This window comes from Anastrepha obliqua, chromosome 2, assembly GCF_027943255.1.
Source record: "Anastrepha obliqua isolate idAnaObli1 chromosome 2, idAnaObli1_1.0, whole genome shotgun sequence".
Classification (NCBI taxonomy): domain Eukaryota; kingdom Metazoa; phylum Arthropoda; class Insecta; order Diptera; family Tephritidae; genus Anastrepha; species Anastrepha obliqua.
Genome location: NC_072893.1, coordinates 88,839,367 through 88,867,309, shown reverse-complemented (window position 1 = coordinate 88,867,309; position 27,943 = coordinate 88,839,367). Strand labels below are relative to the sequence as shown.

Sequence of the window (27,943 nt, the reverse complement as noted above, 5' to 3'; positions counted from 1 at the left end):
ACTTCATAGTAAAGACCTAAGAAGATGCTTAAGTATGATAATTTATGAAGCAATTTTGTTGACGCTTCATAATTCATTTTTGGCCTATGATTATGTGCTGGATTCCTTGGGCATTTTTTGCGAATCGTAATATTTTTTCTGTGTCAAGTGCACGCAGCCGCATACATATGCATGTAGGAGTATATGAATTCTTAAATTTGACTTTGTCATATTTGATACGTCTGTGGTGAACCACGCGTGCAAAAGAGTACCCCTCAAAATTCCATGCGTTCCCGTCATTGACATTTCTCTATACATTAACGATCTGCATAAAGTTAACAATTTTGGTTTTCAAAGTGTAATGAAACAATTATTAAGATTCAAGAAATTCTTTAATTTGAAATCTACACAAAAAAAAAAAAAAAAAAATATGTACATATCAATTACTACTATTATTTATAATTTTTTCGCCATTTAAACAGGCAACAAATAATTCATTCACCTAAGTTTCGAATACTTCTATGTTACCTAAAGCTTTACAAGGTATTTTAATTTTGAAAAAATTTAGTTTTAACAATTTTATACAAGTGCTTATGTTTGATGCCGATTATTTATCGGAATACCAAAAGATCTCTTGGATGTTTTTTAATCTCTAGTGTTACAGCAAATGAAAATCATATTCCATATCAACATGCTCGCAACGTAAACCATGCTCGCCAAACCGACACTGGCCTGCAAAAGCAGAAGGAATAATATATACAAATTTGTTCAGCAATTTCTGCAAAAGAAGTCGCGTACCTGGAAGGAAAAATGCACCACCACCCAATGAGCCAGAGCGCCCCACACAAACATTAGTAGGCCATTGGTGAAGTGCACCGGATAGCGTATGGCAGTCCATTGGGCGCGTGGCATGCTGCGTTGAAAGACGACATCCTGCAGGAAGAGTGTTACGGCCTGTCCAAAGCCAAGTAGGACGGATGATACGCTCAGCTGCAGCTTTGAAGTGGAGAAGCTGATAACTAAAATAATGAAGTATATTAATAAACTCATATCAGTTTTCTGCCTTTACTCACGAATCAGCGCTAACGCTTTGCAAACGCTGCCCAACGTATGCCATTCGATTTTACGTTTATATAGGCTGCTGCCGAAACGCGGTGTCATCAGCGAGAAGCACATCCATGGAAAGGCCAGCAATGAAAAGAGAAATGGTATTTCTGCATTTTTGATTGCATGCTGGCTCACCGCCAGTCCAGGCAGCACCGTTAGACACATTACATAGGAAAAGATGTCTGCCGACATGAGCAGAGTTGTGGAATAGAGCCTGGGCACCAACAACGCACGCTGTAGCGGCAGTAAAGTCTTTTCCTCCAAACTTTTCCATATATGTGTTGTAACATTGCGTGACAAACGTTGGAATTTATACTGCAATTAGAGATTTTAGTAAGTTAACGTCTCTTTCGCTTGCTAATATTAAATTTACCAAATTTCCGGATCCCGCCACATCAGCTTTACCACCACTACTTGCAGCCTCATCCAGCTGCTGGAGCCCATTCGAAGAGGCATTTGGATGTATTTTTTGTGATGCTGCAACGCTTGAGTGACTCTTTCCGATCGTTGCCGAACTACCGCGCATCATTGACACATTCTCATCCTCTTCGGGTATTATTTCCATAATTTCTACTCCATTCGGATTAACAAAGGTCACATACGCTTCATCCGCAGCCAACATGTAATTGTTGCGCGCTTCTGCTGCTGCTGCGGCAAAGAGCGCAGCTGTAGCGGTGGCAGGATGTTGTTCACGCAGCGGATTTTTCCACGCGCGTGGCAATTGCCCATCAATGCCATCGATTTGGTCCGCAATGCTGGTTGGGAAGGCACCCAGTTGGTGATGCAGTGGCGGAAAAGCGCTCTCCGCGGTAATCATAGATATACGTTTGGTTATGGAACCTTCACGATGACGTGTGATAATCAAACTGATTGGTATAAGATTCACCAACAAGGCGGACATGAGAACTATAGATTGCGCTGTGCCGTAAAGTGTACGCAAACTGGTGAAGACAAATGAGAGAAAAAGCTGACAGAAAGCTTCACCGCACAGGTGTATAGTTTTGCGTACGAATTTATCCTCCCGTGGACGTACCGCCTCCAAAATGACGTGGGTCTTCCAGATGAAGAGACTTGAACCGATTCCTGGAAGTGAGGGTAAGGAAAGTAAAATTCAGTTCGCCATTATTATTACTTTTTGTATGTTATTAAAAGTTATTATTAAGGCTGTGGAAATATTGTGCTTTAAAAACTGACTTCGAGTTCATAGAAGACAGCTACTATTGCGTTTGCTGGTATCAGTAGTCTGGCTGTCCTTACTAACTACTTGTTTTTTTTTTACCAATTAAGAGAGGTTGTGGTCTAGATGCCCGTTTCTCGCTGCAGTAGTAGTCAAGCGGAAGAAAAAGGGAAATCGATTTACTCTTATAATACCTTTATAGATTTCTAAAACTGAAAATAATTGAGATCAAGCTTTTTGAATAGGGGAGGATAAAGTATTGGATCTTCAAAGGTTTTAATAGGATAGTACCTTTAATAATTACAGGTTTCCCGGTTGCTGTTGTTGTTGTATCAGCATAAACATGCTGCTGAAGTGACAATTCTTGGTCTGATATAAATCCGGGTCGCTCCGGTTACGAAGAACCGACTGTCGTTGGAACGAAGTTTTCCGGTTAATGGAACGTGCCTTCTTCTCGCACTAATAGAGAGCTTTCACGATCGTCTTTCGGATGCAGATTCTCACTTTAACCAATCTTAACCTCTCCGTAAAAACTTCATGAGTTTTTCAGTAGTAGTAACTTCTCCAAATTTACAGTTTAGAATGAATTCACAAGCTTTTGTTAGAGTTAGAGTTGGTGGTAGTTCACCTAAGCTAGGCATCTATCTATCTTGGTCTAACCGGCTTGATGTACAATGCGGAAAAAGGGTTGTTGTAATGTGAATCTAATAACAACCTCGACAAACTTAGCACATGAAAATTTTACCTATATGACGGAATAGACTCTGGCGTCTGGCAGTACACAAAGCTACATACTAAGTTCCTCAGACCTCTGTTGGTGCTCTAATTCTTTATAGTTTAAGGGGAAAAAAGTTCGTCACGTGTCTCGTATCATATGGGTCGAGAGGCCATAAGAGGCTAGTTTGTAAAAAAACATACTTCTAGGTATCGTATCAAAGGCACTTGAAAAGTTAACAAAGAAGGCGAAAGTTTTCTTTTTTGCTTTCAAATTCAAATGCACAATTGACGACAAGTTGAAAAGATGATCTATTGTAGAGCATCCCTTGCGAAAACCCGCTTGAAATTTCGTAATGATATTGTTCAAATCAATCCAAACATTATGCGTGTAGAAGACCAGTAAATATTTTATATAAAGTGTCAAGCAGAGAGAGTCCTCTAAAATTTTACGCGACACCGGGATCACGCTTTTTAAATATGGTAGACAGACCATCACTGCCTTTTGGAACGAGATGGGAGTTTGTTTCCTTAAGTATGTATATCGAAGTGAATGTTTTTAGTATCTGCGACAAGTAACCTACTGGTGCAGATTTATAAAATTCATAGCTAATCCGATCTAGGTCAGGAGCTTTATTATTTTTTGCTTTTCTAAGTCCAAGTAACATTTCGTGCATTTGAAAACAAGTATCTAGGAAAGGGTTTGAAAAGGCTGGCATGCACCACAGAATAAAAAGTCCATTATCGTGACGAAATAAAAGTGATTGAAAATGTTTGTAAAAATTAGACAGTTCTCTTTACTTTATTTTCATTCTCTTCGACTCTCGAAGAATACACATCTACATGAAAAATGATATTATGTCAGCTCCTCTCTACTGGGAAGCGAATCCCATCAATTTCTCAGCCTGAGTCAGAATATGATGCCGTGTTAGCTATCAATATACTTCGTGAGCCGTTCAAACAGTTGCCAAGTAATTGGCATCGTGGAGCTTGGAATAACTATGGGTCAATATGTTTCGGGTAACAACTAAATTAGTTATTCTTAGTTTGGTTACAGAGATTTTGACTTAAATATAGGATTTCCCGTTTATCAGGCCAATCTGTATTTTAATTCTGGTGCCGGTATACCTTGTCTGGCGGCCGCCGTGGCCGACTGGGTTGGTGCGTGACTACCATTAGGAGAACGTACGTTCGAATCTCGGTGAAAGAACAAAAACAAAGAAAAAGTTTTTTTCTAATAGCGGTCGCCCCTCGGCAGGCAATGGCAAACCTCTGAGTATATTTCTACCATGAAAAAGCTCCTCATAAAAATTTCGTCTTGAAATTGTAGGTCCTAACATCAAGACACATGCTACAATGAAGGTGCCAATTATATATATATATATATATATATATGTGCCTATATATATATGCCTTGTCCGGAAGCAGTCAGGGAGAGCTTTCTCTACAATTAACTTTTCTATCGATCAACAAGGCGCAAGTTCTTACAAAACGGTCAATCGTGCTTTGATAAATGGTTTATCTTTCTTTGTACTTCGCTGTTTTTTCCGTTGAAAAAGGAATTTTATGCGTATTTTATCTATTGCACATATAATATTTTCGTGTGTGAAAGCACAATAGCTGTTTTCGCTCGCGAGCTCAATAGCTGCACATACGTGATATAAATGATTCAAGAGATCAGCCAATCAACAGCTGATTACACTGCTCAGATTTTCAACTTTGTTCTGGGCAAAGCTTTGTATAGCTGATTTAACATATTTGGCGCTTACTAAATTCATTGGGGTCCCCCGCTGTCAGATTAATTCCAGTTTTCAGGGTAGTGGTACTTGAAAATGCCTCTTGGAGCCGCTGAGAGCTCATTTAGCAACCATCTGACATCATAAATTTTGTAATGGAAATTATGATACTATAAAATCGGACCATTTTCACATATAGCTCAAACAGAACTGATTGTTCAAGTGTGAGGCTATAAAGTTTTTTAGTCACAGCGGTCCCAAGGGAGATTTCCGGATAACGTTATTTCAAAAACTGGATGCAATCTGACCAAACAAGTGGCACCAATAGATTCTAATTTCATAAAATCAACATTTTGGACTTGTACAGTGTTATCGCTTGGCTTACGGAGATAACTCGACAGTTTCTACTCTATGTGCTATGTCTTTTCAACTCTTACCCGCAAAGATTCCATAGAACACTATAGCCACCGCTTGTGTTGTTGTAGAAATAATAAACCACGCCGAGGAGAAAAATATACCGCTAATCATAAGCGATAGGCATGTGGTTAGTGTTGCGCAAAGAAAAAACCGACGATATTCGGTGGTCTCACGTTGACGACCTCGATATTCGGTATCGAGATGTTCCAAAATCGAGCGACAAATCTGACCGGTGGCCTGATAAACAATGGCAGGCCAGATGCGCAACACCAAATCCTTATCCGATTCGACTATATTGCCATAGAGATAGGCAGGAGTGGCGAGGAAGGCCTGAAAGAGAGTGAGGATAAAAAGAGAGTCAGAGTATAAATGACAAAATAGCGGAAATTGTGAGGTATTGTTAGTGGTGTATTAGAGAGTAGTCGGCAACGTTATCTGAGATAATACAGATACTATATTGCATGCGTGCGTCTGTCAGATACTGTTGCCTGTATGTAGCAATGTGCAAATACTAATAATGATATTATTACTCAATGTGTGCATTTAGCGAATCAGTAAATGTAGATATGTATGTGTGAGTGATTGTAGGTTTGTTGTCATTTTTATTGCTATTTTATAATGTTTACTCGCACGGGTGTTTGTGGTTTCTTGTTGCCACTTAATTTATATATGCATTTTATTTCCTTAAGTAGTTAGTAATTACTAATTTTCATTTAATTAAATATGTTTATATGTACATGTATGGCAAACCCACATAACAGATACTTCTGTTGAATGTGTTTGTTGATCACACGCCTGCGCTGTACGCCCGCTGTCGCCACAGCAGTCGCTGAAGTCCATTTGCCGCGCGCCGGTATACTCATTGCTGCCACAATGTGGGATACATCCAATTGAATGCGTGGATTTGCTCCAACAAAACACGAACAAAAACAATGTTTGTATGTAAAAAATTTATACACTTAATATACATATAACGGGAATTAACTTGTAACTTTGTAATGCTGCAGAGTCGCGCGACAGAGGGTGTTATATAGATTCTGCTTCCTCTGTTTATGCCTTTGTGTTTTCTTCCAATTTGTATTGTTGTTGCTAAATATTCGTCCGTATGTACTTAAATGTATGTATGTGAGGTTTGCCTGGCTACCCAGAAGAGGTGCTATTTAAGTGTGTGTGTTTGTGTGTGTGCGCGCTTTCACAGCAGCAACAACGGCAGCAGCTCAAATCGTAAATACTGTCAACATCGCAAATTTTTGTGCACACGCACGCACATACATTAACATTTGACTAAGCTGATAAAAGATGCTCTTATCGCTAGATAATATCCACCGAAGATTAGCAGCGTTCCACGGTAGAGGATGTTAGCATATCACTTTTCACTGTTCTTTCGTTTGCAAGCTCCAATGATTCGGTAAGAATCCATTAAAATACGGATTTCACGTACATACAGTTATACTCGTACATATACAAACGTATGTATATTTATTTTTGTAAAAATATTGAAAGAAGAAAAAAAACGGCTTAACTGCTTTCTCCACCCGTGAATTTTCGGTTAATCAGTTTAATTAGGCAAGAAGAATTAAATTAAAATTATATCTCTCCAACAACAACTACATATAGTACATATGTATGTGGATAAATACATGTACGTTTGTATTTTTATCGCGCTGACAGATCAACTGCCACAACAAGTGCTACACTTCTTGCTTCTTATCCACTACTGCAGCTGATCGCGTCACTTATCGTACTGAAAGTACAAAACGTTCACTCACCGCCAATGTGCTCCACAATTATCATCATAATCATCAAGCATTTTTGCCGCTCCACACTCGCGCATCACATACATCAGTATAGCCGTCACCATCAGCACAGCAGTCAGCTGTCGGCAAGCACTGGCCGCCCCCATAATTGGGAGCCCTTTGAGTTGATGACGGCGTCGGCGACGGCGACGGCCACGACTAAAGCGATAGCGCGATGCCGTGTTCCTCTGATGAACACTGCCGCTAAGGGTCTGTTGGATTTTATCTTAAGATCACGCAAGCTATCTCATTTCTGTTTTTAAATTCGTATTTCTCTTTATATGTATATACATACACACATACATATATATGTATGTGCGCATGCATGCTACTGTTTTGCACTACTGCTCTTGATTGCACGCAATACGTTCGTTGTACGCACAAATGTATGCAATAGTTTTTGCCAAGTGACGTAAAATCGAGGAATTGTGACAAAATTGATAAAAATAATATTCAATCATGTCAATCAAAAACGATACAACGATAAAACGTATTAACTGGGTCGAAATAAGCATAAGCCAGATAAGCAAAGGAATTAAATACATATGTCATCATAAATACGTAATAGTTTTAATAAAGTATTTACTAGAGATGGATGCGCTACAAAAAAATGAATCCCGATGAGTGTTCACGGTTCCTGCGTTTGTCTGATGGCCGGCTAGGTTTAGTTCGTGGCGAATCTAACTAAAGGTGATAACAGTAGACCAGCTGACTTGTTTTTTTTTCTTTCGAAATGTATATTAGGATGTTAGCACAAAATGAAATTATGAAAAGTCGTCCCATTCGCCCCATCGGCGTATGCTTCTAGCTCCAACGGTATGCCAGCTACTCAATGCAGTGTGTCCTTCTCTTTTTCTTATCTACTTTCTATTTTCATGACATTGTAATGTATAATAAAAAACTTTGTTATTGGTTTGGTTATGTTAAGGCTGCTGTTCAAAAATGATAAACATGCATGCACATACACACAAAGAATAGCAATTCTTTTGCATTAGGGTTGTCTCAAATGTCGTCAAAACACTGGAAGTTGTTCTAAACTACGATGGTCGTTTGATAACTCCGTTTTGGCAATAATAGGCTCAAAAAAATTCTTTCCAATATAGAACTTGGCGCCTATTCTTCATAGTTTATGCATTTGGGTTTATACTTTCTTTTTCCCGAGAAATATCTCTATATGCACATCGAATTAGGTACTGCCTTTTGGGTCACACCTTCGGCATCCTGATAGTGAAAGAATCTATCTAATCTTGTCCATGTATAATATTATTCAGTAACGGATAACCTAACAGGCTTCGGATAATCTAAATCCCAAGACAACACAAGCAGAAAGTTGCAAAAATGTTTGGCCTTATGAGTGTGAAAGTTTATTTTTGGCAAAAATTCTAGCGTGTATGTGTACATGCGTGTACTTGTGAGCACACGTGCCGTTTACAATTTTGTAGATAAAACTCGCTGGACATTACTGGATAAAAGTGATTTTTTCCTGCACGTAGGTACATAAAACCTGTAAAAGAACGATTGTAGAGAACACATGGCTATACGCTTTGTAAAAATAGAATAAAGATTATCAAAAGTTGAAAGCACCTTGATATTAAACCAAATATGAAATACGAAGAGCAGTCACCCGTGCTATTTTCATTTTCAATACGTTTCTGCTGTTATAAAATATAAGTAGGTGTGGGATCCTTCCACATAAGACCTCCTGCAGAATTGTCTGACATGTCGCTGCACCACTAAGGATACCCAACCACAACGATCGCGCACCATCGGCCAGTGTATGCCACTTTCTTTGACTATTGGTTCGCGAAATACAAATACATTAATTTCTTGGTAGAGGGATGTAGTGATCGATATCTCGTAAAGTATTGATCAGACAATTTAAAGTTTATGCTCGTTGTCAAGGTGACATTTCACACTAAAAAAACTTCTTTTGGTGTTTTTTATTAGTTAAACTCAGTTGTGAGTTACAGGGTGTTAACAATGGTGGTCAACAAAGAGAGAATTCGATGCCGTCTTTATCTCGTCAATCGTAGCATAGCGTCGTCCTTTCATGGGCCTCTTCAGTTTCGAGAACAAGAAAATGTCACAGGTGGCCAGATCTGGGGAAAACGGTGGCTGTGGTATCATTAGTGTGTTGTTTTTGGCCAAAAAGTCGCGCACAAGAAACGATGTGTGAGCAGGAGCGTTGTCGTGATGCGTTATCGTTGCTGGCGGATTGCTTCGGGCAAATTGCGCATAACTTGCAGGTAATATTTCTTATTGACCGTTTTACCCTGTGGCAAGAACTCATGATGCACAACGCCCCTGCAATCGAAGAAAACGGTAAGCAAAACTTTTACATTCGACCGAACTTGGCGCACTTTTGTCGGTCTTGGTACGTGCGGCAGCTTCCATTGAGATGATTGAGCTTTGGTTTCCACGTCATACCCATAAACCCACGATTCGTTACCAGTTATGACCCTCTGGAGCAAATTTGCTTTATCTCATTAGCAATGTTCATGCGATGCTGCTTTTGGTCGAAATTGAGCAGTTTAGGTACGAATTTTGTGGCGGCCCCTCTCATCCCAAAATCATTGAAGAAAATCGAATGGCACGAACCAATCGATATGTCTAGGTCCTCAGCAACTTCTCTAGCGGTGATTCGACGATTAGCCAATACCACTTTCTTAACTTCATCAATTGTCTCGTCTGTTGTTGAAGTTCTCGGGCGCCCGGCACGCTTTCCGTCGTTCACATCTTCTCGGCGTTCTAAGAACATTTTGTACCACCGATAAACGTTGCTTTGGTCCAAAGTAGCTTCTGCGTATGACACAGACAACATTAGGAATGCAACCGCGCTCTTAATTTTGTTTTTCACACCAAATTTGATACAGGTTCTTTGATCCATCTTTTTGAATAGGTACAAATCGAAGACGAGCCGAAACACGTGCAAGCAAAGCAGCTGTCAACAATTAAGTGAAAATTCAAAATGGCCGAACTTGTCGGCATGAGTGAGAGACATGAGTACCAACATATCGTCACAAAAAAATCGAAATTCGAATATACGTAACCTGCGAAAATTCAGAACTCGCAATACTTTTTGAACACACCTCGTATTTGTGTATGACAACTTTATATGGCATGCTTGCACCCAATATTTCTTTTTATTTTTTTTTTATTATATTCATACTATACTAGGATCGCCCGTACGTCGAAATTTCGACGTTATTCGGCGTTAAATAAATACGGAGAGCAAAATTTAGTCATACCTTTTTTTAGTATTTATAGTCATAGAAAAAGTTGAAACATATATTATATAAGGAGCATTCCATGGAAAATGGTAAATTTCGACCGCCGAACAAATTGCATTTCCGGATGATTATATTAGCGTTAATGTATTTAAAATATGTATATCAATCTTCATTATAAACATCGACCTTTTACTTGACCTCAGTTTGAAGTATTTTTTTTTACAAAAAAAACAACTCATAAAAATTTTATTTTCTTCTATAGAAATTTGGTCAAGTTTAAGCGCTTAGTTCTCATTATGTGTGACATATAGCGTGAAACTGATAATTGGTGTTAAAAGAACAAACTTTTACGTTTTGAAACGTAATATTAAAAAAAGAAGTTTATTTATGAACAACGCAGATATGCTCTTTTAAAAAAATAGTTCGATGATGTCCCGTACGAACGCACTTACCACTGTACAGTTATTTTTGTGCTCATCCGAGTAACTTATTTGTTTCGATTACTTTACATTTAAAGCAAACTACTGGTGCTCTTTTTACTTGTAAAGCATTGATTTCAGTTTGCATCGCAAATAAGTTCAATATTCAGTCATTAAATTTTGTCGCGTACGAACACGGCATATAAGTTTTTCTTTTAACTAAAAAATGGAGAAAATTAGTGAAAATAATAACAACCATAGCGTGTCACGTTATAAAAAATGGAGAGACGAGAAACGAAAAAAGGTCCAGATTTCAAAAACAACGAAAAAGAAAGAGTGAAACAGTGGAGGAAAAGAAAAACTGAAGCCATGACCCAGGAAGAAATACAGAAGAGGAAGAAGTACGAAAAAGAAAAAAAGAGAGTCCAAAGAGCCAAAAAGTTGATCCAAACCCAAGACAGGGAGGCTGGTTGAAATATTGTTGGTGATTGCGAATCTGAATGTTTTCCATACAAATGTAAGCAAACGTATGCTAAGGCTGTACAGAAATGTATGCGAAGTCTACCCAGTTCAGCCACTAAAAAAAAGGCTGTTGTAGCGGGTGTGGCAAAAAAACTTGGACTTAGTATTAACGATGACGAAACCACCAAAATGGTGAAAGATTTTTACTTTCGTCCAGACATTGTTTATACATGCCCGGGCATGAACGACACAATGGTCTGTTGGACTAACGGTAAAAAACTTACATTAGAAAAGCACTACCTCACCTTATTTTTAAAAGAAGCTTTTTATATATTTAAGGAAGAGTTTCCAAACATAAAAATAGAGTTTTCTAGATTTTGTGCACTACGACCGAAAAATGTTTTGTTATTAAAAGACACGCCATCAGAACAGTGCAAATGTATGATTCACGAGCTCCTACTGGAGCAACATTCTCTGCGATACGGCCCTTGATTCAAGCTGTTGGAGAAATGTGTGCGATACATGTAAAAATGGAAGTAAAATAGTAGTACCTTATGACCCAGGAAAAAATATAATTTATAAGCAATGGAAAAAAGGAGACGATCAACGAGTAAAACTGAAGACAGAAGAAATCAGTTGTGGAGAGTTACACGAAAACCTTATATCCGACTTACCATATGTCATGTATCACATAAATATAAAAAGAGTACAAGCACAAGCATTCCAAAGCGATAAAAATAATGAACATGCAAGAATACTTCAAATTGATTTTGCTATGTCTTATTCTTGCGCATATCAAAACGAGGTACAGTTAGCTTTATGGAGCAGGGAAAGTTTACTCTTTTTACCGCTGCTTCATTTTTCATGGCACAATGTAAAACTTTTGTGATAGGTATGCTCTGATACTAAGCAAAAAGATAAAGACAGTATATTCGCCTTCGTGACATATTTGTATGATAAAATTTTTGCAGCAGATCATGGCGAAAGAATTAAATAAGTTATATGGAGTGATGTTCCTTCTTCTGAATTCAAAAATCGTTATATGGTCTCGTTATTGGTATATCTCTCTGAAAGATATAGCAAACAATTTGAATAGAAGTATTTGGCCACTTCTCATGGTAAGGGAGTTGTAGACGGAGTCGGTGGCAATATAAAATGACTTGTTAATAAAAAAGCCCGTAGCCAAGGAAGCAATACTGTAATCCAAAACGCGAATGATTTCGCAAAAGTTGCTGCCACATTAGTTCCTTAAACATCCATTTTTTATATTTCTGCATCCGAAATAGTTGACAAAATTCGGGATGTTCGTCCCTGGGAATCGTCCAAGCCTATACCCGGAATATCCAAATTTCACGAAATATTAGCAAATGGGCGCGAAGTTACATGTAAAAGCCATGCTCAAGATAACAACAGCATCAAATTTTCCCTTTAGAGAACGTTAAAATCAAAATTTAAGAACTGAATTTCGTACGCGTCCCGTACGAACATTTTCATTTTTACACTATAAGTCATTTAAACTAAATATGTTTTAAATGTTTTTGTTGTGTTAATAAATTCTAATACAATCACAATCAAATGTCATTTTCGTTTTCCTGTTAATATTATTAGTTTCGCTGAAATTTCACTTAATTCACTATAACTGGAGCTGTCCCGTACGAACATATAATTTTTTTTTGATTTTGCAAAGATATGCGAATATTTTAAAGCACGTTTATAGGTTTCGTTTAGAAAACTACCACACAGTATTAGGGCACTAAATAACTCGTTTTAAAAAGTTATGGTTTGTCTATAATTAAGGTTGTAAACTGTAAAAATTCGTACGATCTGTCCCGTACGAACCATCGAATGCTCCATAAATGGATAGCTTATGTTCAAACTTTTTACATGATATATGTGAATAGATGTAGTAAAATTAAATATGAAAAATATCCCATTTTACCTGTATTAATATCAAATATCATAATTTTTTTTTATTCATGAATTGGAAACATTTAATTTCTGGTATTACGAAAAAAAAAAAATCATTTTGCTTGAAAAAGCATAATAAAAACAATCATTAATTAATCCATGACCATCAACATTTCTGAATCAAATGTATAATAGTATTGATTCACAATATGTATATAAGTTTCCAGTGGTTTCATCAACTTTTATATCATGATACATATATATAATATCATGATACATTTTATAACAGGATATATCATAATACAGGTAAAATAGGCTGATTAATTTTACTTGCACCTATTCACTTATGTATCTATTTTAATACATTGTGCAAACCGTCTCCATATATGCTATCCATTGGTATATGTTTCAACGTTTTTCCCTGACTATAAATACTAAAAAAACGTACGACAAATTTTGCTCTCCGTATTAATATATAGATTTACATTTATTACATCTATTTATCTATTAGGGACCGCCTATGACGGAGCTTTGTTTCCGTCATGTTTTTACTTTATATTTGATTTTAAATGTGTTTTCTGTTTCTTTTTCTATGTGCGCACCTTGGTTAATGAATTTCAATAGCTTTGGCACAATAAGAACGTCGAATTCTTAAGCTTTCAGTACTTAAAACACGGGTTTGATTACACTTTGGTTATAATAAATGCATCAGATCATTTGAAATAAAAATTTACTTTCGTTTGAAAATTTCAAAGCAGGCTGTCTTGCAATAACTATAAATACAAAATAAATTACAGGGTGGGCAATATGGCGTTTGCTTTTTGAACTACCTATTTTCTTGAGAATGGTAACACAAATGACATGTCAAATGTGTTCATAATTTACTTAAAGGTTTGACATTTACGAAATGGGATGCTATACGCTTGAACAAAATTGGGAAATATTGAAAACCTATTTCCAAAGTGGTGAGTCTTCTACTCAAACTGTGAGAAATTTGAAAAAAAAAAAAATTCCAAAAAAAAAATTTGTTAATCGTGTTCGTGAAAGTGGATCGTTAATGAATAAAACAACACGTGAACGTGCTCCTACAGTGCGTACACCCGAAAACATTGCTGCTGTAGCCGAAAATGTGCGTGAACATCCAACAACCTCAACTCGTCATCGTTCTCAAGAATTGAACATTTCACGCACTTCTTTGAGGAGAACTTTGCATAAAGACCTCGGTATGAAGGCTTACAAAGCTCAATTGGTGCAAGAACTGAAGCTTAATGACCATCCAATGCGTTTTCGGTTCGCTCAATGGGCAGAAAATCGTTCGACCGAAGATGAGCATTTTTACCAAAAAATCATCTTTTCTGATGAAGCTCATTTTCACATCGGTGGGTACGTCAATAAGCAAAATTGTCGGATTTGGGGCTCAGAAAATCCACACGTTACTGTAGACAAGCAAATGCATCCACAACGCGTCACTGTTTGGTGCGGTTTTTGGTCTGGCGGCATCATCGGGCCATTTTTTTCGAAAATGAGCGAGGAGCCGCGGTTACAGTAAATGGCGAGCGTTACCGTGACATGCTCAACGAGTTGTTTCCAAAAATTGAAGAGGATGACATGGAATACATTTGGTTTCAACAGGACGGTGCAACACTGCCAAAGTTACACTCGAACTTTTGGCTACCGTTTTTGAAAACCGAATAATCAGCCGAAATTCCGATATCAATTGGCCGTCTCGGGGCTGTGATTTAAGCCCGTTGGACTATTTTTTGTGGGGAGCCGTTAAGGACAAATGCTATGCGAACCATCCAGAGACGATTGATGCTTTAAAACACGAAATCGAAGTTGCCATTCATAAAATTGGAGCCCAAACAATCGAAAATGTGCTTAAAAATTGGGTTGATCGAATGGCCTACTGTAAAGCCAGTCGTGGCAGTCATTTGAACAATATTATTTTTTATTCATAAATGACAATTATCAATCTTTAAAATAAAAAAAAAGTTTGAAAAAATATTGATCAGTTTTTTTTTTATAGCCGATTCAAAAAGGAAATTTTACATGGCCCACCCTATATAAGCCATAATGTGCACGTGTAATAATAACACGTAAATTTGCAATGATAAGACATTCTTTGACAGGCAATATGTTTGAGTATAATAACATATAAATGCATATGTTCATGTAATCTAAATAACTATTTGTTTATGTTAGATTCAAATGATAAAGTCAAAGAGGTAGTAACAAGCTTTACAAATATTTTTTAAGCGGAAATGGTTGTCAAATAAGAAGTGGTTTTCGGGCAACCCTTAATCGCAGTAGCTTATGACTTTTGTATGCACTTATACCATAGTATAAAAACAAAAACAAAAAGTACAACAAGAATAGTTTTGCGTTGAAATATTTGTCTTGCACAAATTTATGAATTCTTTGAATAGTTTTTATTGCAAAAATACTCTCCGAAGTTTGCCAGAGCCCGTCAAGAGGTGACTACTGTCAAAAAAAGGCGTTTTATGGTTTATTCGAATCCAGTGGCCCAAATACTGATTTTTTTGCGTAACTAACAAACCCGGTACTCGTGCTACTTACTAGGCCCATGTATTCTGAGTACGAGTCAAAATTAACACATTCCGGGCTTCCTCTCTTTTGTATCATTTGAAAATCATGGGTGAGGAAATATTGACGTAATTAATTTTCATTTCCTCGATGTGAGCAAAACGTAACAGGCGAAAAAAAAACAATTTCATATTATTAGAGGAATAAAGCAATATACGCCAAAAATAAAATTTCGCAACATGTGTACCTACTTCGTCCTGCCATAAATTCTAGAACAAATTCGCAGAAAAAAGTTCCGTTTCGTTTATTAACAATGCAGTAATGTTATGTTTCGGCAATGTTTGTTTACCGCACGATCAATTATTTTTCCCAAACGTCTAAAGGGAGAGACAGAAAAGAAGTGATCGTCTTCGCGAGTTTTGAACCAGTGCAGCCATAAACGCCGAAAGCCACATGAAAGCTTTCCGTTGCTCAACTGCTCATCTTTTGATGAAAATTAGGCTATCAAAATATTATTTTCACAGATGAGAAAATGTTGACTTTTGAAGAAGTTTTTAATAAGCAAAACGACAAAATCGGTTCTAAAACCTCTAGAAACGCCAGAACTTGTCTTCATTTCTGCGAAAAAAGGGTTAAGATCGTGGCAAAAGTGTACCAGGAGGATGTCTTAGAAGGCGCGGAGAAGTAGTTGACAGGTACTCTCTTCAATGGAGAGCGTTGAATCTTCCAGCAAAATTCTGTTCCACTCTATAATGCAAAAACCACCCAGCAGTTGCTAAAACGCAATATTCTTGGGCTCATAGCTGCAGAAGATTGGGCGTCTGGAAGTCCAGATCTGAATCCATGGGACTACAGTTTATAGTCAGAATTGGAGAACCTGGCCTGTCGAAGACCTCACGAAATTTGGAGAGTCTCAAACAATCTTTGGTGCGAGCATTCTTCTATACGTTAATATCCATGGAAACCGTGCGTGCTGCAATAACTGAACGGCCTAATCGTTGGAAGGCTTGTGTAAAAGCAAATGGTGACCATTTCGAATGAAAATTAAATTTTTTTGTTTAATACTTACATAAATGATTAAATAAAACTAACTTCATTAAAAAAGTATTATAATTTCATATCTATAACGGACTTAACTTGTTACAGAACTTATGGCAGGACTAAGTACAGTCTATCTAATAAAAGCGTGACCGCCTAACTTTGAAACTATTTAACCCATTTGATTCTAACAAGCTGCGTTGTATGGCTTCATAATATATATTTACTATACGTAATATATTCAATAAAATGTATAATCACCACCATTAGCTTCATTGGCTTCAAATCTTTGTGTCATATTTTGGTTTAATTTCTTGGCAGTTTAAGAGGTAATCGGCTTCAAATCAACCGAATTTGCCATGATAACTGTTTGACAGCGCATATTTGTTTTATTTTGAGTTTTTTCTTAACTATTGCACAAATATTTTCAACAAGGTTGATATCAGGCGACTGTGAAGACCAAACCAACATTTCAATCCCATTTTGCTGTTTCGACTCTGCACACTGCGGCTTCGGTGCTTGAGATCGTTGTCTTCTTGCAAATTCCAAGGTTGGCTAGTTCTTCCAAACATCTTCGCAACTAACGGTAATAAGGCATTTGGTAAGTTTTATTCATCAAAACTACATTTAAATTGGCGGTAAACACAAATGCTTTTACGGAGAAGCAGCCTCAAAACATGAACCTTAACTGGTTGCTTAACATTTGGCTGAAGTTTTCGATTACACCAGAACCGACGTATGCAACTTTTCACCTAAAAGGAATATTAATCTGCGAATATTTCGTTTGACCAATTCGGTTTTGAATTTGCCTTATCCCTTGATACACTTTTTACAATCTGTGACAATGAGAGCACCGGTTTTTGAGGTATTCCTTAAAACTGCTTCACACAACGATAAGTTCTGCTTTGCCACAAACAAATGAAGGATTTTTGCTATGGAGATGTATTCTTTTAGCCTCGTCTGGGGAAATCGTCAAAGTTTTTAACTTCGGTATACCGTTGCCCCCATTTAGTTATTTATGTAAAGGGAGTACGATTTGCTTTGACTGACAGCCGTCAGTAGCGTGTCTTGAGTTGCTCTAAGAATTGAAAACGAAGTAGATGGTCGGTTGCATTCAATTGGACTTTGTTTTTGAGGAATCTCAACGCGCGTAGGCTAACGTCCAACTGGACCTGAGCGGCCAGCAGAGAAACCAACTGATTGTTGCCCGTAAACAGTAGCGTCCGGACTTCTAAGCGAATATGCCGAGAACTTTGTGCAAATTTCTCAACAGGCTCGTGTTGATCGCTGTCAGTAGTTACATAACCGATAGCGCTGTCATTGTGCAATCAATCTGTGACTCAAAATTGCAATTGTGCATAATCGTTTTGAGCCTTAGTAAATGAAAAAAGTCGAATGAATTATCAACTAATTGTTTGTAATATAACTGCCCATGTAAATAAGTTATAAAAATTCTTCAACGCAACTAAACGATTGAGTAGCAAGTTCAACGAAAGCATACTCAAATCGTAAATATTTTCTAGTGCAAAATCTTTTGCAAGCATTCAGTACACAAAAGATGTTTACGTCTTAAAAATAGGTACACGCACTGTGTACACGCAGTGGTAAACAACTCGAGGCCCGTTTGAGTGCAGCGAAAAACTTCCATTCAAAACTATGCGTTAGCTCGTGATATGACACAGTTTTCATATTTGCGAAAGATAATAAGTGAATCAAATTGTAGCCAATTGCATATTTAGCGTAATCATGAATAAAATCGGAGTGCCTGTTTGTTATTTTCGTCTTAGTGCGAACTATAGAGCTTTTAACATTTTCTAGAAGATATCTGTGGGGGTGTTCGGTTGCAATTGCTGAATGAGCTTGAGAGCGAGTACCATCAGCCATAAAACTTTAGGCTCCTCCATTCACAGCACAACACAGCAAAAATTGGTGTGTGAGGCATTAACAATCATCTATTTTTACATTTGAAAGATTCAAGTATGCTATTATGTATGGAATATGACAAATTTCAAAGGTTCGCTGCGGCCTGGTTTGGATCCAAGAGACCCAATTTCTAATGACTCTACTACATATCTAGATCCGGTTGAAGGAATGGTACCGGTCGATTACGGCTTAATGTCATAAACTACTAACTTCAGAAAATGTTTCAAAAGTGTGGAGTTGAACGTCAAGATCTTGATGTTCGATTCACGTCATCTCCGGCAGAGAAAATCATCACAGCCACAAATGGTCTATAATACAATTTTACCATTTGCATGTACTTCTCAATCGGGTCACATATTAGGAGGTAGTTTGGACCCGCGACTGAGCAATAGACAATAGATTTGACAGACGCCACCAAAAAATATGGCTGCCACATTCCGTCAGCATCGACCCCTCGCTACAAAATTTTAAAGAAATATTTGTTATTTGAAGCCAAAAGAAGAAATGTTTATCAGCTCTTGCCAATGAAAGCGGTTAATGGTGGTAACCTCATTCTCGATGAAGAACTGTCCCAAAATGCGCACCAAGATTACTCTGGGTTCTTGCGAACTAAGACCGAACGTTATCAAAGTTTGTATCGTCATCAAATTCGAATTGTACCTTAAGCCGCTCTTATTGTTGCTGTAAAATCCTTTCTGTATAACCAATTTATGAGAACAATGGAGAATTAAGGGTTTTGACTAATACTCTCATAACTGTTGCAATATTTTCATTAGATAGTGTTGGCTCAGCCGTCTTAAATTTCTCGATTTTTCGACTTTTTATGACTAAAAAAGTTGATTTAATTTCAAAATTAGATACCTGAACGGGTATCAGATAGTTGTTGCTGCAATAGATGGTCAGCCGAAACCGGGGGCTAACATCTAAACTCGTTCTTTTTATGTACATATATGGTTGTCATAAGACCAATTCTAACGTCATCAGACAATCTACACAGCGTCTGGAAATTGTGTAGATTCAAGAAGGCATTAGGTCATCTATAATACGAGCTTTAAATGTGATCCTGACTAAACAGCCATAGAACTCCAAATGAGCGAAATTGCAGGCAACCTTCCGAAATGGGCGCTGGTACAGGTAGACTTATCAACTTTGCTAGCATTTGCTTAGTGGAAGCACTTGGGATTGTGAACGCCTGTAGATTATTCGAGAAACATGCTTCTTTGCAGATAATCAAGCAGCACTTTTGTAACAAGCTGCAGAATGATCAGTGATTGCAAGTCGATATTGAATTGGACGGTCAAACCAATATATGGGCATCTCAGTCCTCTAGGACAACGGCAGGACTGACGAGGACTTTTTAGTAAATCCGCTTTGCCAATTTTAAGATAAACCCAAACGAGAATAAGATAAAACTAAATTGGCAATTCACCCGAATCTGAATCCAGGTGGAACAGGATAAATATCCGAAAAATTTCTACTATGACAATCCAAAAACAGAAGACCTTCTAAGAAGTTCCGATGCCGTAGCAGCCGGGTATAGAAAAAAATTCCTGCCGCTCATGACGAGGCCTCGGATCACCGTTTCAGATAGAACTAAATACATATGTATAAAATGCGGTTACAGCGTTTACATTTCTAACAGTAGCCAACAAACTGCTTGCAACGTCGTTTGCAGATTTTGGATATACTATAACCACATCATGAAACTAGAAATATTGGCGTTGCTTGTGTTATGCAGCTGCTTTTTGGTACATTTAAGAGTTTGCTCGACGTTTCAAAGATTTAAAATTTTAAATATTGAGTTTACATTGCAGCTCTTAACACAGAAAACACTTGGACAAGAAGTGGATTTGACAGCCGGCGATTATGGAGAAAACATAACCCCAATTAATGCTGGCGAGGAGGATACTAGTGGTAAATGAATTTAAAAATGTCTTTAATATGAGTTTTAAATTTTGAACTTTAATTGTTTTTGAAAGATATACAAGAAAATCAAGCAACATACACAACACTCAGCGAAGAGGACAAGTTGGGTCCCACTGAAAGTAGCGGCGATAACATCACTAGCTTCGAAATACTGGCAGTGCCAAAAGAAGTCATCGAGCCTAAAGTTCAATTATTAGTGGGGACATCAACAGAAATTGAGTACCTTGTAACTAAAAACCAGGAAGATACAGCTACAGCTACCTTGGATAGAGAAATTTCGAAATCAGAATATTTTCCCAACAAAGTTGAGGAGGACATAGCAACTAAGAAAAATATTGCGTCACTAAATGTAAAATGTAAATCGCAGCAAAATTCAGTTCAGCTTCAGAGCACAGACGATGCTGGAATTCCGCTGGTCAAAAACTTAATGGCTGAAGAGGTACTCAAACTCGTTAAATCGCTTGAGATGGAAGATACAACTATAATTGCAGTAGAAGTGACTGAAGCCATAAAAGAGGAGGATGCCTCCACTACTGAAGAGCTTACGACAATGGAAACTCCAGTTTCTATCTCAAATGAAATTGCTAGTACGAGATTGGCTGAGACAAACAGTGAGCGCACCGTAACAGACGAACGGTGGAAAGAAATTATTCCCGAAACCGAAACAAGCGCAACAACAACTTTATGTCATACACCTGGAACTTTTGCGGACGAAAATGACTGCCGTTCATATTTTATTTGCTCAGCAACTGTGACAAATCAACTTCAAAAGACGCAAAAAATGTGTCCTTTTGGACAAGCTTTCGATAAGACGCGTTTGCTTTGCTCCCGTGACCTTTCGCCATGCGCTGATGTTTTCGATTGCCCAAATGACGGTACATTTGCCGATCCAACTAATAACTCAACCTATTATTGGTGCGTTACATCTCTTTTGAATGCTGGTTATCACATCTTTCATGTGAAATGCGGCAATAACCAGATCTATACACACGAGTTGGGTAAATGTTTCATTAATATGTCACATTTAGAGGATTTGACACAGAACTATGAATTGTATATGAGTAAATCACCAGATGAGCAGTGCGTACATGAAGAGGTAAGCATTTTGAGAACCGAGGAAAAAGTGAAACTCAAAGAGTTGAAGCTGCGTGAGAAAATACAGCGAAAATATGAAAAGGAGTTGATGAAGAAAACCGCAAAAGACGCAAAGGAGCTGGCTAAATTGCAAGGCATATCACTAGAAGCCGAAATGATTTTTAATTGCACTCAGGCAGGAAAGTTTGCTGCAATGTCCGAAAGCTTTTTTGACTATTTCGTATGTTTGAGCAAGAAAGGAAAATATAAAGCTGTTGGCATGAAATGCGTCGACGGCCAAATTTTTTCAGCCGCTAAAGGTTCGTGCACGCTGCAGAGTAGCGACTAAAATGATAAATGTAGAGTATAAACATATACACATGTATGTCTATGTAAGTGTGATTAAAATAAAACAATTTAAAAATAAATTAACACAAAACAGGGGTCACAGTAGTGTAATCTAACTACCCAGAAGAGGCAAGTAAGCAATACGCTCTGGTACACTTGAGAATATATTGCGCTGTGAGAGAGAGGGAGAATCTTAAGGAAAGCCTTAATTTGTTTTGTATACTCATACTCGACCAATTTTAGGTTATTTTAAATTTCGCTTGATAACACAGTCGGTGGGAATATAACAACATACATATGCACATGCATATAATTTTATCGCAATGCTTTATCAGTGAATGAATTGTAATTACAAAATTTTTGATGTATTAAAGAGTGAGTACTTCCTACACTTCATATAAAAGCTACTAGAACGCCTCATACCACAGTTATTAACTCTTTATCGACTAAACGAGGCAGTCCTAAACACTGCAGTGAAATATAATAAAAACGATTTAAATTTTTGAATAAGAAACATAAATAATAAATAATTACTTAAATATTCTAACTGAGCGAAAGTGATACGAAATGAAATTAATTCTTCTGGGATTACTTGCGGCAATTGCCGTAACTGAAGGTCAGATCGCAAAGAATACATGCAAGCAAGCCGGTTACTTTGCATTCGTTGATAATATGCCAGCCTTTTATGGCTGCTATCTCAATGAAGATGGTAGTTTCACCATTAAATATCTGACATGTTCAAGTGGATACGTTTTCAACCAAGAAGCCGGTTCTTGTGTGCTGAAGAATGCCGAAGTTTCCTCAAGTACAACCGCACAGCCCGTTGAAAGTACTACTACTTCAACTACAGTGACCACCAAAGCGCCTGAAACTACTAAAAATCCAGAAACCACAGGAGAACCTAAAACTAGTACCAGTGAAAAACCAAGCACCAGCGAAGAATCTACTACCCGTGAAGAACCTAGTACCAGTGTAGAACCCAACACAAGTGAAAAACCTACTACAACTGAGGAGTCTAGTACCAGCGAAGAGCCTACCACCAGGAGGGAGCCTACTACAAGTGAGGAACCTAATACCAGTGAAGAGCCAAACACTACCAAAGAACCTACTACAACTGAGGAACCTAGTAGCACTGCGGAACCTAGTACCAGTGTAAAACCTAGCACTAGTGAAGAACCTACTATAACTGAGGAGTCTAGTACCAGCGAAGAGCCTACCACCAGAAGGGAGCCTACTACAAGTGAAGAACCCAGCACTAGTGAAAAACCAACTACCACTGAAGAACCAAGTACCAGTGATGAATCTACTACAAGTGAAGAGCCTAGTACCAGCGATGAATCTACAACCAGTGAAGAATCTACTACCACTGAAGAACCAAGTACCAGTGATGAATCTACCACAAATGAAGAGCCTAGTACTAGCGATGAATCTACAACCAGTGAAAAACCTACTACAACTGAGGAGCCTAGTACCAGTGATGAATCTACTACAAGTGAAGAGCCTAGTACCAGCGATGAATCTACAATCAGTGAAAAACCAACTACCACTGAAGAACCAAGCACCAGTGATGAATCTACTACAAGTGAAGAGCCTAGTACCAGCGATGAATCTACAACCAGTGAAGAACCAACTACCACTGAAGAACCAAGTACCACTGATGAATCTACTACAAATGAAGAGTCTAGTACTAGCGATGAATCCACAACCAGTGAAGAACCCAGAACCAGTGAAGAACCAACTACCACTGAAGAACCAAGTACCACTGATGAATCTACTACAAGTGAAGAGCCTAGTACTAGCGATGAATCCACAACCAGTGAAGAACCCAGAACCAGTGAAGAACCAACTACCACTGAAGAACCAAGTACCACTGATGAATCTACTACAAGTGAAGAGCCTAGTACTAGCGATGAATCCACAACCAGTGAAGAGCCCAGAACCAGTGAAGAACCAACTACCACTGAAGAAACAAGTACCAGTGATGAATCTACTACAAATGAAGAGCCTAGTACTAGCGATGAATCCACAACCAGTGAAGAACCCAGAACCAGTGAAGAACCAACTACCACTGAAGAACCAAGTACCACTGATGAATCTACTACAAGTGAAGAGCCTAGTACTAGCGATGAATCCACAACCAGTGAAGAACCCAGAACCAGTGAAGAACCAACTACCACTGAAGAACCAAGTACCACTGATGAATCTACTATAAGTGAAGAGCCTAGTACCAGCGATGAATCTACAGCCAGTGAGGAATCCAGTACCAGTGAAGAACCAAGCACTAGCGAAAAACCTACTACAACTGAGGAGCCTGGTACCAGTGATGAATCTACTACAAGTGAAGAGCCTAGTACCAGCGATGAATCTACAACCAGTGAAGAACCAACTACCACTGAAGAACCAAGTACCAGTGATGAATCTACTACAAATGAAGAGCCTAGTACCAGCGATGAATCTACAACGAGTGAAGAACCAACTACAACTGAGGAGCCTAGTACCAGTGATGAATCTACTACAAATGAAGAGTCTAGTACTAGCGATGAATCCACAACCAGTGAAGAACCCAGAACCAGTGAAGAACCAACTACCACTGAAGAACCAAGTACCACTGATGAATCTACTACAAGTGAAGAGCCTAGTACTAGCGATGAATCCACAACCAGTGAAGAGCCCAGAACCAGTGAAGAACCAACTACCACTGCAGAAACAAGTACCAGTGATGAATCTACTACAAATGAAGAGCCTAGTACTAGCGATGAATCCACAACCAGTGAAGAACCCAGAACCAGTGAAGAACCAACTACCACTGAAGAACCAAGTACCACTGATGAATCTACTATAAGTGAAGAGCCTAGTACCAGCGATGAATCTACAGCCAGTGAGGAATCCAGTACCAGTGAAGAACCAAGCACTAGCGAGAAACCTACTACAACTGAGGAGCCTAGTACCAGTGATGAATCTACTACAAATGAAGAGCCTAGTACCAGCGATGAATCTACAGCCAGTGAGGAATCCAGTACCAGTGAAGAACCAAGCACTAGCGAAAAACCTACTACAACTGAGGAGCCTGGTACCAGTGATGAATCTACTACAAGTGAAGAGCCTAGTACCAGCGATGAATCTACAACCAGTGAAGAACCAACTACCACTGAAGAACCAAGTACCAGTGATGAATCTACTACAAATGAAGAGCCTAGTACCAGCGATGAATCTACAACGAGTGAAGAACCAACTACAACTGAGGAGCCTAGTACCAGTGATGAATCTACTACAAATGAAGAGTCTAGTACTAGCGATGAATCCACAACCAGTGAAGAACCCAGAACCAGTGAAGAACCAACTACCACTGAAGAACCAAGTACCACTGATGAATCTACTACAAGTGAAGAGCCTAGTACTAGCGATGAATCCACAACCAGTGAAGAGCCCAGAACCAGTGAAGAACCAACTACCACTGCAGAAACAAGTACCAGTGATGAATCTACTACAAATGAAGAGCCTAGTACTAGCGATGAATCCACAACCAGTGAAGAACCCAGAACCAGTGAAGAACCAACTACCACTGAAGAACCAAGTACCACTGATGAATCTACTACAAGTGAAGAGCCTAGTACTAGCGATGAATCCACAACCAGTGAAGAACCCAGAACCAGTGAAGAACCAACTACCACTGAAGAACCAAGTACCACTGATGAATCTACTATAAGTGAAGAGCCTAGTACCAGCGATGAATCTACAGCCAGTGAGGAATCCAGTACCAGTGAAGAACCAAGCACTAGCGAGAAACCTACTACAACTGAGGAGCCTAGTACCAGTGATGAATCTACTACAAATGAAGAGCCTAGTACCAGCGATGAATCTACAGCCAGTGAGGAATCCAGTACCAGTGAAGAACCAAGCACTAGCGAAAAACCTACTACAACTGAGGAGCCTAGTACCAGTGATGAATCTACTACCAGTGAAGAGCCTAGTACCAGCGATGAATCTACAACCAGTGAGGAATACAGTACTAGTGAAGAACCAAGGACAAGCGAAAAACCTCCTAAAACTACCAGTGATGAACCTGCTACAAGTGAAGAACGAAGTACCACTGAAGAATCTTCAACAAGTGAAAATCTAAGCACTAGCGAAGAATTTACTACAACTGAGGGGCCTAGTAGCAGTGAGGAGCCAAGAACTAGTGAAGAATCTGCTATAACTGAGGAGCCTAGTACCAGCCAAGCACCAAAGAGCAGCGAAGAACCTACTACAAGTCATGCATCTAGTACAAGTCAAGAGCTGAGCACCACCGAAGAACCTCGTACCACTGAGAAATCTACTCCAAGTGATGCGCCCAGCACTACTGTAGAACCAAGCACCACAAACGATCCTGCTACTAGTGAAAAATCAACCCATAGTGAGAATCCGGTAACCCCTGAGAAACCTGCTACTACTGAGAAATTGAGTACCACTGCCATATCGGATACGAGCATAGCGCCAACTACACCTACACCAAGACCATCATTTAAATGCCCTTATGAGGGATTCTTCCCGCGTCCCAATGCTTGCAAGAAATTCTCTTACTGTACAATGCATAGGGGCCAACTAAGGCAGTTTAAACTAGAATGCCCTCGTGGTCAAAAATTCAACAAAGAAAACCTTTATTGTGATCCCGAATCCCATTGCATTGAAAACGATTACTCATCTGAAGAGGAGCATCGCAAATCATTTGAATGCAGAGTAGAGGGCACTTATCCTCATCAGAATGATTGTACCAAATATTATACATGCGAATGGAGCAGCCAACATCGCACCTTCATGCAAACGCCCAGTGTTTGCCCGAGCGGTAAAGTCTATCTCCTCGATACTCGAGCGTGCGGTAGAGAGGGCTTCCTGACATGCCTGCATCGTCCGATTGGTTCAAAGCACCACAGTTATTAGGAATCAGAACATTTCTAAAAAACTTACCGAATCCAAGCGCGTCCATTTTCGGTGTATTATATTTATTTCACATGTAAAATAAAAAGCATTTTATTAATTTAAGGTTTTTATGATAAGACTAAACGAATACTTTTTAAGGTAATAATTGCGAAAATGATGACTTTTATTCAGAAGAAAGAAGATAATCTTTAAATTGAATTTATTTTTCTATCAAATTGACTGGTGGCGTATCAATTAATTACTAATCGTGAAAGTGCTTCAGATTAGAAATTTGTAGTGTAATTAATAATTAATCGTCAATGTAATTACTATATCTAGTGCCATTTTGTACGATGATTTTTGCATATTTTGAATGAACTTTCATAACTCCGGGACTAACGAAATAGCTATCCCTATTGGCAAAAAACTAGACCAGTTCATTTTCACAACCTCATTTCAAGCCAGTTTTATCTCATCAAGAAAATTTTGCAATTGCTTGGAAAGGAGACAATCGATTTATACATTGATGGAACACAACGTGGATTATTTCCGCTAAAACTGTCTGCTCCTGTCTGCCAGCAGAAATCCAATTTGAGATTTGAACCCGATGCCCGATGGGAGCAGCTCTTAGTATAGGGTGATAAGATAAGAACATTATCTATTTCATTCCGGTTCATCATTGGTTGAAATGACATCCTCATCCTCATGTGGTCGGTAAATTTTTGATAACTCGTTCCAATAGGTGCGACGCTATTCTTGCTCTAGCGTCGTGTATGTTAGCTTCGTCCAAAGTGGTTGGCGATTTAACGTAATACGGAGAGAATATAGAAGATAATTGCATGACCGCGGTAGGCGTAAGTTTACCAATTTGCAAAATTCCTCCCAATAACTTCGACGCTGGTATTGTTTGCAGCTTTAAAAAGGTTTTCTGGTTTATCTTTAGTTCCTAGATAATAGAAATTGAAATGAAATTAGAATCGGCCGTCCAAGGGGCATCAAGAGATTTGGTGGCTTCTAAAGAATTCAGGCTAAAAAGCCCATTGTATTTAGAGCTCTATCTACCCTAGTCAAGGGGAAAGGAGAAAAGTATCAGAGAAAGAGATAGGAAAGAATAGAGACAGAGAGTTAGTCCTGTGAGAATTTTCCAGATTCTTTGGTTAATCTGCAAATATCCTCCAGTTTTAGAGAACGAATATTACTTATTCTCACGACATTGGAACCCAAAACTCGTAGCCGTGCTCTAGCA

General features: G+C 38.5%; 3 protein-coding genes across 3 annotated transcripts; 2 read left to right on the top strand and 1 right to left on the bottom strand.

Annotated features, from left to right (window-relative positions):
- Positions 1–431: 431 nt before the first annotated feature.
- LOC129237853 (uncharacterized) lies at positions 432–6,849 on the bottom strand. Its single transcript, XM_054872812.1, has 6 exons — positions 5,868–6,849; positions 5,151–5,460; positions 1,460–2,169; positions 1,053–1,401; positions 778–998; positions 432–711 (listed from the first exon to the last, which is right to left on the bottom strand). The coding sequence occupies exons 1-6, from the start codon at positions 5,991–5,993 to the stop codon at positions 625–627; spliced, it is 1,803 nt and encodes a 600-aa protein (XP_054728787.1). The 5' UTR covers positions 5,994–6,849; the 3' UTR covers positions 432–624.
- Positions 6,850–20,150: 13,301 nt separating this feature from the next.
- On the top strand, positions 20,151–21,799 carry LOC129238253 (uncharacterized). The gene is made up of 3 exons (XM_054873292.1): positions 20,151–20,198; positions 20,265–20,364; positions 20,430–21,799. The coding sequence occupies exons 1-3, from the start codon at positions 20,151–20,153 to the stop codon at positions 21,797–21,799; spliced, it is 1,518 nt and encodes a 505-aa protein (XP_054729267.1).
- A 466-nt stretch (positions 21,800–22,265) lies between these two features.
- On the top strand, positions 22,266–26,854 carry LOC129238252 (serine-rich adhesin for platelets-like). The gene has a single exon (XM_054873291.1). It carries the CDS (start codon positions 22,366–22,368, stop codon positions 26,716–26,718), a length of 4,353 nt encoding a protein of 1,450 aa, XP_054729266.1. The 5' UTR covers positions 22,266–22,365; the 3' UTR covers positions 26,719–26,854.
- Positions 26,855–27,943: the final 1,089 nt, after the last annotated feature.

Excerpts from the sequence above, each read along its gene's own strand:
- LOC129237853 (XM_054872812.1), bottom strand. The coding sequence starts at position 5,993 with ATGAGTATACCGGCGCGCGGCAAATGGACTTCAGCGACTGCTGTGGCG. Across the intron at positions 5,461-5,867 it reads TATGTGGGTTTGCCATACAT|GCCTTCCTCGCCACTCCTGC; the intron begins GTACATATAAAC and ends ACTCTCTTTCAG. Across the intron at positions 1,402-1,459 it reads TGGCGGGATCCGGAAATTTG|TATAAATTCCAACGTTTGTC; the intron begins GTAAATTTAATA and ends CTCTAATTGCAG.
- LOC129238253 (XM_054873292.1), top strand. The coding sequence starts at position 20,151 with ATGAAACTAGAAATATTGGCGTTGCTTGTGTTATGCAGCTGCTTTTTG. Across the intron at positions 20,199-20,264 it reads TGTTATGCAGCTGCTTTTTG|CTCTTAACACAGAAAACACT; the intron begins GTACATTTAAGA and ends TTTACATTGCAG. Across the intron at positions 20,365-20,429 it reads TGGCGAGGAGGATACTAGTG|ATATACAAGAAAATCAAGCA; the intron begins GTAAATGAATTT and ends TGTTTTTGAAAG.
- LOC129238252 (XM_054873291.1), top strand. The coding sequence starts at position 22,366 with ATGAAATTAATTCTTCTGGGATTACTTGCGGCAATTGCCGTAACTGAA.